This window comes from Canis lupus, chromosome 1 (genome assembly GCF_048164855.1).
Source record: "Canis lupus baileyi chromosome 1, mCanLup2.hap1, whole genome shotgun sequence".
Taxonomy (NCBI): Eukaryota; Metazoa; Chordata; class Mammalia; order Carnivora; family Canidae; genus Canis; species Canis lupus.
In genome coordinates this window covers 35,679,261-35,691,651 of record NC_132838.1, presented here as the reverse complement: position 1 = coordinate 35,691,651, position 12,391 = coordinate 35,679,261, and the positions used below count along the sequence as shown (strand labels likewise).

General features: G+C 38.7%; 1 protein-coding gene across 12 annotated transcripts in view; it reads right to left on the bottom strand.

Moving 5' to 3' along the window:
* The window catches only part of AIG1 (androgen induced 1), a 240,818-nt gene that overhangs the window by 69,873 nt on the left and 158,554 nt on the right, over positions 1 to 12,391 (bottom strand). For 2 of the 12 annotated variants that reach the window (XR_012031075.1, XR_012031080.1), the window contains one exon: positions 5,992 to 6,134. The exons of 9 other annotated variants lie outside the window; for them this stretch is intronic. Coding sequence is in view for 1 of the 3 variants with exons in the window: in XM_072826016.1 (XP_072682117.1) it covers positions 7,557 to 7,673 (117 nt within the window). In the remaining 2 variants the exon portion in view is untranslated. Of the gene's footprint in view, positions 1 to 5,991; positions 6,135 to 7,101; positions 7,674 to 12,391 lie in introns of those variants that run through there. One more of the 12 variants, XM_072826016.1, reaches the window with a different exon arrangement.

Here is a 12,391-nt window from a genome sequence, read left to right as displayed (position 1 = left end):
CCTTTGTCTGAAGGATCATGAGTGACCATCTTTCCTGTTTCTATAGTTTTATATTTTTTCAAATGTTCTTTGTATGTATTACTTTATTATTAAAGATAAATTCATGAAAAGTTGTGAAGAATGCATTAAAGAAGATGTTGCCTATGTATAGGAAAATACTTGCATAATACTTGCAAAATACTTTCTTGTTTTCTCAAGAAAACAAGAAATACGACGAAACAGGGCTCAGCTTATAACATAAGCTGAGAAGATGAGCAAGAAATGGTGAAAATGAACACACTCCAGATATGAGAAATAAAACAGTGAGAAGGAGGGAGAAATTTAAGTCAGTGATAAGAGAGGAAGAAAACCAGATAAAATCTCAGGACACAGTAAATGAAAAGGAAGAGCTATCAAATGAAAGTTGTGCACTAAATATTGGATCCCTGTGGCTTTGCTGGAGGACATTTAAAAATGGTTGGTCGCCATAAGCAGTGCTGGGGTGGGGCCACCTGACTTTATAAAGGGTGAAGTCTCGGACGATTGGATGGGTGGAGAGAATGTGCTAATCTGATTTCCCTTGCCCACTGCCTTGGCCAGAAGTCCTGGTGTTTTTGGTTTCAAGTTTTCAAGTCAGTCTGCTGGGACTTGAGTGCCCTAACATATATTCCTTGTGGCATTCCCCTGCCAACTAGATGGTCTCCTCCTTATCTCGGGTGGTAACTTGATGTGTGGTATCTCAGACTACCTAATCAAATTTGCAGAGAAATGTAAAGGGGAGGACTTAGAATGGTTTGCAACACGAATGCATACTGAAAATTGTTAAAGCATTGATAATGTTTAGGCAGAAAAGTGCCCATTGCATGATTCTTATGTGTGGTCACCTAATGAGTGTCCATCTCTGGCCTTCTGGGAAACTCTAGGGGAAAGTATAATGGTTATATGTCTTCCTAAGATCTTCCACTTGCTAGATTGTAAACGTTTTTTTAAAGAATGAGTCTCCAATTTTAGTTCTGTTTGATTTATTTTGGCTGCCTCTATCTTTTTCTAATCCTGTCTAAAAATCCCTTCCTTCATTCTGGAAACCCTTAAGAATCCCTACTTCTTAAAATCCATATATGATCACGTAGTAAGTTAATGGTATTTCTGGCAGCAATTTCCCTCATCTGAAGGCCACAGCTTCCCAAAATGTCCTTATTTTCTCTGCTGCTGCTTCCCTTTAGGTTCTGCAGCTTCAAATACAATAAGATAAAAGAGGCAGGCCTGTGAGCATGTTAAGAGTTTTCCCACAATAAATAATTCTTCCCATCCCTCACTTGTGGATGGAGCCTTCAATTTCCTAGAGAAAAAGCATCTTGGCAATGATGTCACACTGTTTTAACAACATGAAGTATTTAATATTTCCTATGCTACTCAGATTATATAAACCCATTTACCTTCCCCTGGTACAGTTTAAATTTGCAAGTAGATTTCATATAGAGATGTTTTTTGCTAAGCCATATTATGAAAACACTTCCTCTTGCAAATTCTCTGACTGCCTTCTGTTATTTATTTCGCTGTCGCATCCATGGTTGGGCTGCAGCAATTGTGGAAAGCCTCTTAGCAGGAGCACCTCGAATGTGTCATCCAAGTCTCTTTTTCAACAGTGGGATGGGTTAGATTCTCTCTCTCTCTCTCTCTCTCTCTCTCTCTCTCTCTCTCTCTCTCTCTCTCATAGCTCACACGTTTGCTGAAAGATAATCATTGAGGGAAATTGACCATAAACTATCCATTTGCTTTTCCCAGAGCCCAAGGATTACCATCCAATTTAAATTTAATGCACTAACATCAAGGAAGGAAAAGAACTCCAAGAAATTCCTTAAGTCATTGCAAGGTTAGAGTTGTTTGCTTAGCTCATTGCTCTCACTGGAGGTGTCCTTAACTAGATTTCTCTTCTCCTGAGGCAATGGTAACTCTAAGTGAATGAGGTTTCCTCTAACTTTTCATTTTTGTGGACTCAACTCACTGTGGAGGTTAGTTTGGAGGTGATTCTATTTCTCCAGGTGTGTTAAAACACTTTAGACTCCAGCATTTAAAACATTTTAATATGGAGGAAAGGGAAGAGTTACAATTTACATGGGTTTTTGTAATGGATTTCTATTTCTCCCCTGTAGATTCTGACACTTAACTAAAGCTACGTTTCAAGGGGAAACCTGCTTGCTTAGGTCAAGGCCACCAGTATTTACACACCACCTCCAAATCTAGCTTTGCATGGGTTGCGAGGTGTGAACATCGAAGAGCAACCAATGCTTTCCTTCTTTCCACTGGCCTATAGAACATCAGCTGTGGTGGGTTACAGTGAGGCTCCCAGGTCATCCCTAGGCTGTTTGCTTGTGTTTGAAACTCTGGGACTCTCATTTTTAATTATCAGCCCTTTCTTTTCAGCTAAAAAGCTGAACCCAAAGAGAAAGGCATGTTTGTTTGTTTGTTTGTTTTGCCTGTTAATTTTAATGAGCAAAAGTAAGAATGAGGCCAACTGTAGGCTTTCTCTACGCAAAATGTACTGATCAATGAATAGCTTTTGCAGGTGTGAGATGAAAAGTGACTGACTGAGGGAAGGGCTTTGAAGTTGAACATGGGTAGCATTCTAGCTTTGTACTTACTAGCTTTGGGGCAGACAGCATATTTAAGCCTCAGTTCACACATCTATAAAATGGAGTTAAAAATAATAACCGCCTAATAGTGTGCAGGAATAATCAGACAATGTATATAAAGTGTTCATCATAGTACCCATCACAGAATAATTGCTCAATAGATGTTTGTGTTATCATTCTTTTATTGTCCCAGCTATAATCTTTCCTTGATTCTTTCTTGTGACCACAGTACCCCAGAGGGTTTTGAGTGAACTTGGAGTAGAGTGGCCTTAGTGGGCCCATGTAGGGAATCTATGATCATGGATGAATGAATGAAAGAATGAATGAACAGATGAAGTTTATGGCTCTTAAAGAAAATCAAAGGATAGTAGTAGATTCCAACTGTTTAATAAAAACTGAGTACAACTATGCATATTGAACTGACAATATGGGGGTGGGGAGGGGTGTCTGCAAGAGTAGAAGACCCTTACTATCTTTATTTACCCCCTTCTCCAAAGCAACTTTGGCCCACCAACTCTACAGAAATGGTTCAATTGGTCTCCAGGTCACTATATCCAAATCTTATCATACTGAAACTTTTAATCAGTTCACATGCAGTAAGTTTAAAACAAAATTCATCGCCAGCCATCTTTTTAAGTTATTGTTCTTCTAGTGTTCCCTATCCATTACCCAAACAAGTACTCAAATAAGACACTGAGAGTCATTCTGACTTCCCTTCGATTTCTGTCTTGTAAAACACTGGGAACTGAACAGGGTCTTTTTGGTAGGGGGGTGGTATATTCTTTTTTTTTTTTTTTTTTAAGGTTTTACTTATTTATTAGAGAAAGCTAATACAGAAGTGAGGGGGTAGGGGCAGAGGGAAAGAGAAAAGCAGGCTCCTCACTGAGCAGGAAGCCCAATGTGGGGCTTGATTTCAGGACCCCAGGATCATGACCTGAGTGGAAGGCAGACACTTAACCGACTGAACTACCTTGGTGTGGGGAAGGGGAGGGTACATTCCTAACTTTGGCTGTGAGCATGTTAGGCATGAGGAAGCCTTATGATGATCAAGTACATGTAGGTCTGCCCCTTGGAAAGAAGCTTTAGCTACATGGTCAATGAAGCTTTGGGTATAGATAAGCTCACTTATGAGACAAGTGTATATTAAGACCAAAAGAGGGCCTAAGAACAAGACTTGGAGAACTCCATGTTTTGTGCTGGATGGCAGAAGATAAGCCTGCATTGCACAGTAGAGGAGGTAGCCAGAGACAGAAAAGGAAAGCCAGACCATGTAGTATTAAGGAACCAAGAAGGAAGATGTGAGGAGAGAGCAGTCAGTAGCATTTATTTCTACTGAGAAGGCAAAATAAGAACTGAAAAATGTCTCTTGATGTTCTGGCAAGTGGAGGTCAGCAGAGGCCTCAGTAAAACCCACATCAGTAGTTAACAGAGACAGAAGACAATAGTGCAGTCAATACTACTAGTCCATATTATCCAATCTAAACTCTTGGGCCTAGAATTTAAGATTTTTCCTTAATTGTTCCTCAAGATGTTTTCAATTTAAGTTTTCATTTATAATCTCCAAAGTGGCTCTTTGCTTCAGCTATGCCAGTCCCCCTACGGATTTCTTTCTCCATTCTATTCACATGTCCCTCTTTCATTTTCTCTGCCAATTAAGTCCACAAAACATTTTCATTAGTTAGCAGAAGCTGCAGGGGAAGAACCATGTAATAGAAGAAAAGTCTTTAAGCAAAAGTTTTATGAGTTTTGCAAAAGGGTGTGGGTGAGAACAGAAGATACTGCTCTATTTAATGTTAGCAATGATTAAGATGAAATCTTTGCAATGAGATCAGTTGTAATTCAGCATTGCTGAGTCAGTGCAAACATTAATTCTATTGATTTGAGTCATAATTTGCAAGTTGGTTGTTCACAATTCAGAGAGGCTGAATGAACTAAAGCTCATTTGAATTTGTTCAGTGTATTTAATACTTTTCCATTTTATGATAGATTAAATGATGTGGAAGACTTTTGTCTTTATTTTACTGATGAGGAAATTGAGAAATTATATTCTCTACCATTTGTATAGAAAAGGTTCAGTCTAGTGGGAAACATCTGGCCTTTGTCTTTGGAGAAGCCTAGATTCAAATCCTGTTGATGTCAGTGATTAAGTTAGAGGACTGTGGACATTTATTTGGGTTTTCTGATTCTCAGTTTCCTCATCTATTAAATGAAGATAATATTCACATGAGATTGTCATGAGGATTAAATTATGTAAACCCACAGATGGGCATAAACAAACATTCAGTAGTTATTAGTTTCCTTTCCCTCCTTAACATTCAAAATCCCAACAAAAAAGCACCACCAGCTGCACATGGATATGTCCAACCCTGAGAGCTGGCAGGATGTGATGAACAGTAGGGGAACTCAGCCTCTCACCAAAGTAGAAGTCTCTGTCTTCCACAGATCTTATTTGACACAAGTAAGAATTAGAGCTCATGAAGAGGTTATCTTGGCCTATTGGACTGACTGAGCTCATGGGGTCAAGACAGAGTATGCATGTGTGAGGAGAGAGACCATGATTTATCTCTCTGTTTCCATATGCTTTAGTACACTATCCAGAACCTTCAGACAACCCAAGAAACACGCCATCATGTATTGGCTAATTAATGCAACAGATTAAGATAAAGCCTGGATAAAAAAAAAAAATCTCAACTTGGCTTTCACACAAACTCTACATGACCTGGGGCAAATTACATAAAATATCACAATTTTAGTTCTTTGCGGAGCCATTTAGAGCCAAAATATTGTGAGAACCAAACTAAACCAAACCCAAACCCAAAAAGCAGGCATAAAACTTTTTGTAAAAATATAAATGCTTAACTACTATACTATACTATACTATACTATACTATACTATACTATACTATACAGTATACTATACTATAGTTTAAACTACTATAGTTTAACCCATATACACATGCAGAAACTCAGTTATATGTTTCCACTGGAAACCCCAAAGACTCACAAGAATTGCATTTGTACTAATTTCAGAAGTTTAACTTGTTTTTTAAGGGTCTCTTCAATTCTTTGCAGAGGTCAGTGAAAAAAAATGTTTTTTTGTTTTGCTTTTGTTGTTGTTGTTTACAAAGTTATGCCACCTGGATATATTCAAGCTTTCTCTGAGTTGTAAACAGTACATTTCAAACTTTATTTTAGTGACTCAGGTGCTATTGAGAAGGAACAAAATGGATGAGACCCCAGGATCTTGGAACACTCCCTAAAAGCCATCAGGCATGGATCAAGGCAGTAAGCTGCCAGCTGTCTTTGAAACTGACACAGTTGACTTCAGCTAAAATGACATGGCAGCTTTAAAATGATTCTTTCCAAAATAGCCACTCACCAGAAAGTCATAGGTTGTCTTAAATATTTAGTTTCTGTGACTCCAGCTGCATGCTTTAGGGGCAAATGAGACCAAAGGTTGAAAATATTTCCAAAGCCAGTTAGATGATTTAAGATTTCCAGTCCCCTCCTGCCATCATTGTCCTAAAACGAGGAAAGGGAAGTGAGCATTGTCTTACTTTTCCCATCCACTACTGACATTTTAAAAGAGGCTGCAGTCAGAGGAAATAAATATATTTTAAAAAGTCTTTGTAAAAAAGCTGGGAACATAGTTTTCTTTTTTTTCTTCTGATAATCTCAATATACAGAGAGTACTAAAGAAAGAAAGCAATATATACTAAAAACTGTTGATGGACCAGAGAATTTCACAGGGTGTACTTTGCATTAGGGAAATACCATATTAAATATGTATTATATTCAGTAGGACCCTTTCTGACCCTATCTAGCTATATGTCTCATTTTTATCCCCTCGGCATCCATGAAAGATTTTGTTTGGATTTAATAGCTCCATACTTTAAAAAAAATTGGAAATCACTGGGAAAAAAAAAAAAAGTCTAAATCTCCCAAAATAAAATTTATTAATGGCCAATGAAAATCTAAAATTCAATTTTAGAAAGTCAATAGCACAAATATGGTAGCCCCTGGGGCACCTGGGTGGCTCAGTTGCTTAAGATCTGACTCTTGATATCAGCTCAGGTCATGATCTTAAGGTCATGAGATTGAGTCCTATATTGGGCTCCACACTCAGCAGGGAGTCTGCTTGAGATTCTCTCTCTCTCTCTCCTTCTCCCTGTGCCCCTTCCTCTGCTCTCTCTCTTCCTCCCTCTCTCAAATAAAAAAAAAATAAATAAAATATTTTAAAAAATAGTAGCTTCAGAAAACAGCAAATCATAGGGACTCATATAAAGGTGTAGACTTAAAAGACATGGAGAAAGGGTGGGAGTAATTTTTAAAGTATCGGTCCTCCTCTATTTTCCATTTAAAAAATTCTAATTTCTTTCAGTTTTTACCATAGGGCCCATTTCTCTAACCACTTGTTTTCAGTGCTTTTGTCTGCACATTATGGAGGCAAAACAACAACAACAACAACAAAAACCAACAACACTGCCTATACTTGGGAAGTTGAATTTTATTTATTTATTTTTGCAATACTATTATTATGTCCTAAATTCATAATCACTTTTTAATTTGTTATTCTTTTTACTTACCTCAGTTATTTATTTGATTTATAAAACTATATTTTTTCTTAAGCACATAAGCCATCATTCCCAAAGGAAGACACTCTCAAAGTATACAATAATGAAAAATACAACAGCATCATGTTAGTCATCTCAGAAGGATAAAAAACCATGTTCTCCAATGATTCCCTAATCTTTAGAAAGAATGGTGATTTGTAGTCAGACAAAATATCTTAAAACCTAGAAAGGATGGAGCAACAGTTTATAGAATCACAGCCTCTTTATGAAGGATTAGCATATATCATCACACCTAGAAAAATAATTAGAACACTTGATGTAAAACAGCGTGTCGTGGGGCACATCAGTCAGTTGAGCATCTGCCTTTGCCTCAGGTCATGATCCCAGAGTCCTGGGATGGAGCCCCGCATTGGGCCCCATGCTTGATGGAGAGCCTGCTTCTCCATTTCCCTCTGCTGCTCCCCTTGCTTGTGCTCTGTCTCTCTTTCTGTCAAATGAATAAATAAAATCTTTAAAAAAACAAACAAAAAACCCCAAACCCAGTGTGTCCTATTTATTAGCATTCTTTGAAATTCTCATGAAAGGCATGAACTCTCTCTCAGAAAAATCCACAAATGCACATACTCACACACATTTTCACAAACTAGTTGTGACTTCCAATCCACCCACAGGCGTAGTTGGTGACCTCTTGTTATGGACTGACTTATGTTGCCCCCTAAATTCATATGTTGAAGTCCCCAACCCCCAATGTTACTGTATTTGAACACAGGGCCTTGAAAAAAGTAATTGAGGTTCAATGAGACTATAAGGGTGGGGCCTTAATCCAGTAGGACTAGTATCCTTAAAGTAGAGGGTGAGACACCAGAGGTATGCTCACACAGAGAAAGGGTTACTGAAGACATAGTGAGAAGCTGGCCATCTGCAAGCAAGGAAAGACCTCAGGAGAAACCAACCCTGCTAGCACCTTGATCCTGGACTTCTAGCCTCCAGAATTGTGAGTAATAAATTTCTGTTAAGTCACCCAGTCTGTGCCACTTTGTTATGGCAGCCCTAGAAAATTAATATACTCCATGACTGAAAGAACTGTCATTATATATGAAGGACAGTATGTTTGATGTTGCTAATTGCAGACCACTGATGTTCTGTACCTAAGAACTGGCTCATGCTCATACCTGATAGTTTACTCGAGATTACAGGGTCAGAGACTTCTAGAGTGGGAAGGATCTACTTTTAATTGCCTTATAAGCTATCAAAAGTCTATTAGCATCTTCCTTAGAATACAAAAATATATAGCTCATTAGAGCTAAAATTGTTACATATCTAAGTCAGTGACTTAAATTGGGGAAAAAAAGAAAGCTCACCAGAATCAACCTATAACTAGTCCATGAGTCTATGAAGCAGTATCTAAGAAAAAGAAGTTTTCTCCAGAATTTTCAGCTTCAGGTTGTGTTTATAGATGAAACAAAACAGGTACATCAACAGGACAGCTAGGACATTGCCTCATAAAATGGTCTAACTGTTAAGGTGTATATGGAAGATTCCCACTATTAAGTTGTTTTAAATTTGGACTTTGCCATGTCTAGTGTCTCTTGGATGTTTACTTGGGCCAAAGTTTCCACCTACCATCGGGCCACTTTAGATGCCATTCTCTTGTTTCATCTAAGTTACAGAGGCTGCAACACAGGTAATATTTAGGCATGTAAATTCTCTCTCCTGCAAGTGACACTGCAAAGTGGTTTTTCTTTGATTTCCACGTTTGCTCCAGATCTCTCTGAAATTACCAAGACCTACTACTGCTGCTTATTATTACTGCTGTTTGTTGCTGCTTACTGCAACAGACCTGTGTCGGGCAGGAACCCACCACTTTCAAAAGGCATTTTCTCACCACACAGAAGGGAAGAAGTCTTTGAAGAGGAAACAGGGTCAGTGGGGGCTGAGTTCAAAGCACTCCCCAATGGCTAGGAAGCAAGAGAAGACTTCAAAAAGGAAAAGGGCCAGCCTTTGATGCATCTAAAAAATCAAAAGAATTTCTTTGCTCACCTAACAGGGAGATTCTTCTACACTGAGCTGTAGGGAGAGGAAGGTGGCATCGTTACTAACCCAGGAGGTTTAGCGTAAACAAATCAGGACCAGGAACTTCAGCACAGGGGACTACTGCAGTGGAAGATTTGTTTAGTCTGAAGAATTTAAAAATGATTTGAAATGGTTCCTTGAATTACACATTATGAAAGACTCTGAAAATGATTTACTGTCCCTGTTGGAACATTTAGATTTTCAGTACAAATATCGAGGACTTCCTAGAATGACTGCAGTAAATGCATCATTGACAAACATCAGCTTGTGGATAAATATTTTGCTTGGGAATAGTCTGTTCATATTCTTAGTGTGAAATAGTTAATGAGCTCCTGATGGCAGAAGTACAGAACTCCTAATTTCCCTACATGGCTATGCTGAAGATCTGTTAACTAGACAATTTTTCCCAGCATCTCAACTTGACATTTGGGAAGTATATTCTCATAGGTTAATAATAAGTGTTATTTTAGTAAGTGTAATAAATATACTTTAAAACATACTTAATATATTTAAAAATTTATTATAAATAAAATAAATGTTGGTTAAAGTAATTTGGTTAGCATGATACTTGGTATTTTAAAGGTTAGATGGCCCTTACCTGGTTGTTAAGTCCAGGAATCTAATTCTATTTATATAAGAAAAAAATCCTAAATTCTATATTCCATCTGAACAAGAAATACAGTTTTGGAACATGACCTGTTCAAAATACTTAGAAATATATAAGAATGCCTATGGTAGTTACCAGATGGTGATAGACAATTCTAAGATGTGTTTTCCATGATCCTAGCTTCCTGGTATTCATGCCTTTGAGAATAGTAGCCCACTGGCTTGCTTCTAACTGAAGTATATGGTGACGTTGATGAGATGTCACTGGGCTAGATAAGATTGAGACTTCTGTTTTGCTAGATGGCTACTTCCCTAGATAGTTTTGATAAGGCAAGTAGCTATGTTAGGGAGGTCCACATGGCAAGAGCTGAGGGGGTGACCTCTGGCCAAGAGCCAGCTAGATACTGAGGCCCTAAGTCTAACAGCCCTAGAAACACTGAATCCTGCCAACGTCCACATGAGCTTAGAAGGAGATTCTTCCCCACTCAACCCTTCACATAAGATCCCAACCCTGGCTGACACATTCACCACACCCTTAGCCTGGATCTAAAGTCAATGACCCAGCTAAGCCATATTTGGATGCCTGACCTACAGAAACTGTGAGATGATAAATGTATGTTGTTTTAAGCAGCTAAATTTCGGCAATTTGTTATATAGAGCAATAGAAAAAAAAAAAACTAAGGAAGTAAGTGCAGATTCATCTAAACATTTTGATCTTACCCATATGAGTTCAGACTAGCCCATTACCATTTCAGCTGGGCCTTCAATGTTATTTCAAAACAATTTGATTTACCTTATTAACTTCCTAGCACATTAAGGCTTTTATCACAGAATTTCTCTACTCTGGTTGAACCTCCCCACTTCCCCCCATTTTCCACCCTATTCAACGATCTGGTATATGTGGGGTTTTATGCTAGCTGTTCCTGTACTGCACATCAAAAGAATGATGAACCCCATCATAGAATACTCTTAAATTTGGCAGAAGGGGCGTATGCACATAAATATCTGGTTTTCAAGAGATAATTAAGTGAACAGAAAAGGGATTAGGTGGCATGAAAGTTCCAAAGAGGAGAATGTTCTGTCTGTGGGGATAGAGTTTGATTAAGCTTTAGAGTTGGAGAGAAGGAGAATAAAAATGGAAAGAAGCTATAATGGGGTTTATTTCAGAAACAACAGTTTGCTTAGTTTAAAGGGAACAAAAGGGAGGGCCAATTGCCTTTCTTATCCAGAATGTGTATGTAGGTGGTGGAAGGAAGAACAGTGGAAAGAGCTGTATGTAAAAGGCCAGGGATGGGGCCAGGATAGGGGGGAGGGGAAGGCCTGAAAAGCTGCAGCTTTAAATGTAGCGTGATCTGGAGCCAGAAGGGTCATTTGGGTGCACAGAACTAGAAAATTAAAAAAAAAAAATTAGGAGGATTTCATCTGGGGAATTCATGGATTCATTCAACAAACAGTAGGCAGCACCTGTAGTGTACAGTGCAGTTTCACTCTCATGGAGCTGGCAGTTTGGCCCCCTCAGGATGGTTTGCCACAGGGCTATCCTGAAGCTGCCTTAGGTCAAAATCGACTCTAGTTTGAAACACACACACACACACACACACACACACACACACAAACCTCCAAAGATAGGCTGGTTTTCAAGATAAGAACTCTGGAGACCTCCATGGAACATTTCAGGTAGTCTATGTATTAATTTCCCAAGGCTTCTGTAAAGATTACCTAAAATGGGTGGTTTATTTATTTATTTTTTATTTTATTTTATTTTTTAAAAATATTTTATTTATTTATTCATGATAGTCACACAGAGAGAGACAGAGAGGCAGAGACACAGGCAGAGGGAGAAGCAGGCTCCATGCAGGGAGCCCAACGTGGGATTCGATCCCGGGTCTCCAGGATCGCGCCCCAGGCCAAAGGCAGGCGCCAAACCGCTGCACCACCCAGGGATCCCAAATGGGTGGTTTAAAGCAAGAAGCATTTATTCTTTCACAGTCCTGGAGGCTAGAAATTAAAGTAGGTGGGGAAGCAGTCCTCCAAAGGCTCCAGGACAGTCCCCTTCCCTGTCTCATCCAGCATCTAGAAGTTGCCGGCATTCCTTGGCTTGGGACTGCATTACTCCAATCCCTGTCTCTTGCTCATGCTACCTCTTGCTGTTCTGCATGTCTGCTTGATCTCTCCCTGCCTTCCTCACATACAGACACTGGTGATCCAAGAGAGGCCCCTCCTTCCCAGATCCTGAAGCAATCACATCTTTCTGCCTTATAAGTTAATAATCACTCTTTTGCCATAATAGGTAATATTCACAGGTTCTGGAGATTAAGATGTAGACATATTTTCTGTCATTTTTTTTTTTTTTTTTACATTTGGAAATAAACTTACTCATGGAATGCTTTTGAAATTTTTAACTTCCCCAGTGTTTGCCATTCTAGTTAGCCCTTACTCAAACCACAGTAATTAGCAAGAAAACATTTAAAACAGAAAAACCATGAGTTATTTCAGGTAAGCATATAAAGAGCTGCCTCCTATCCC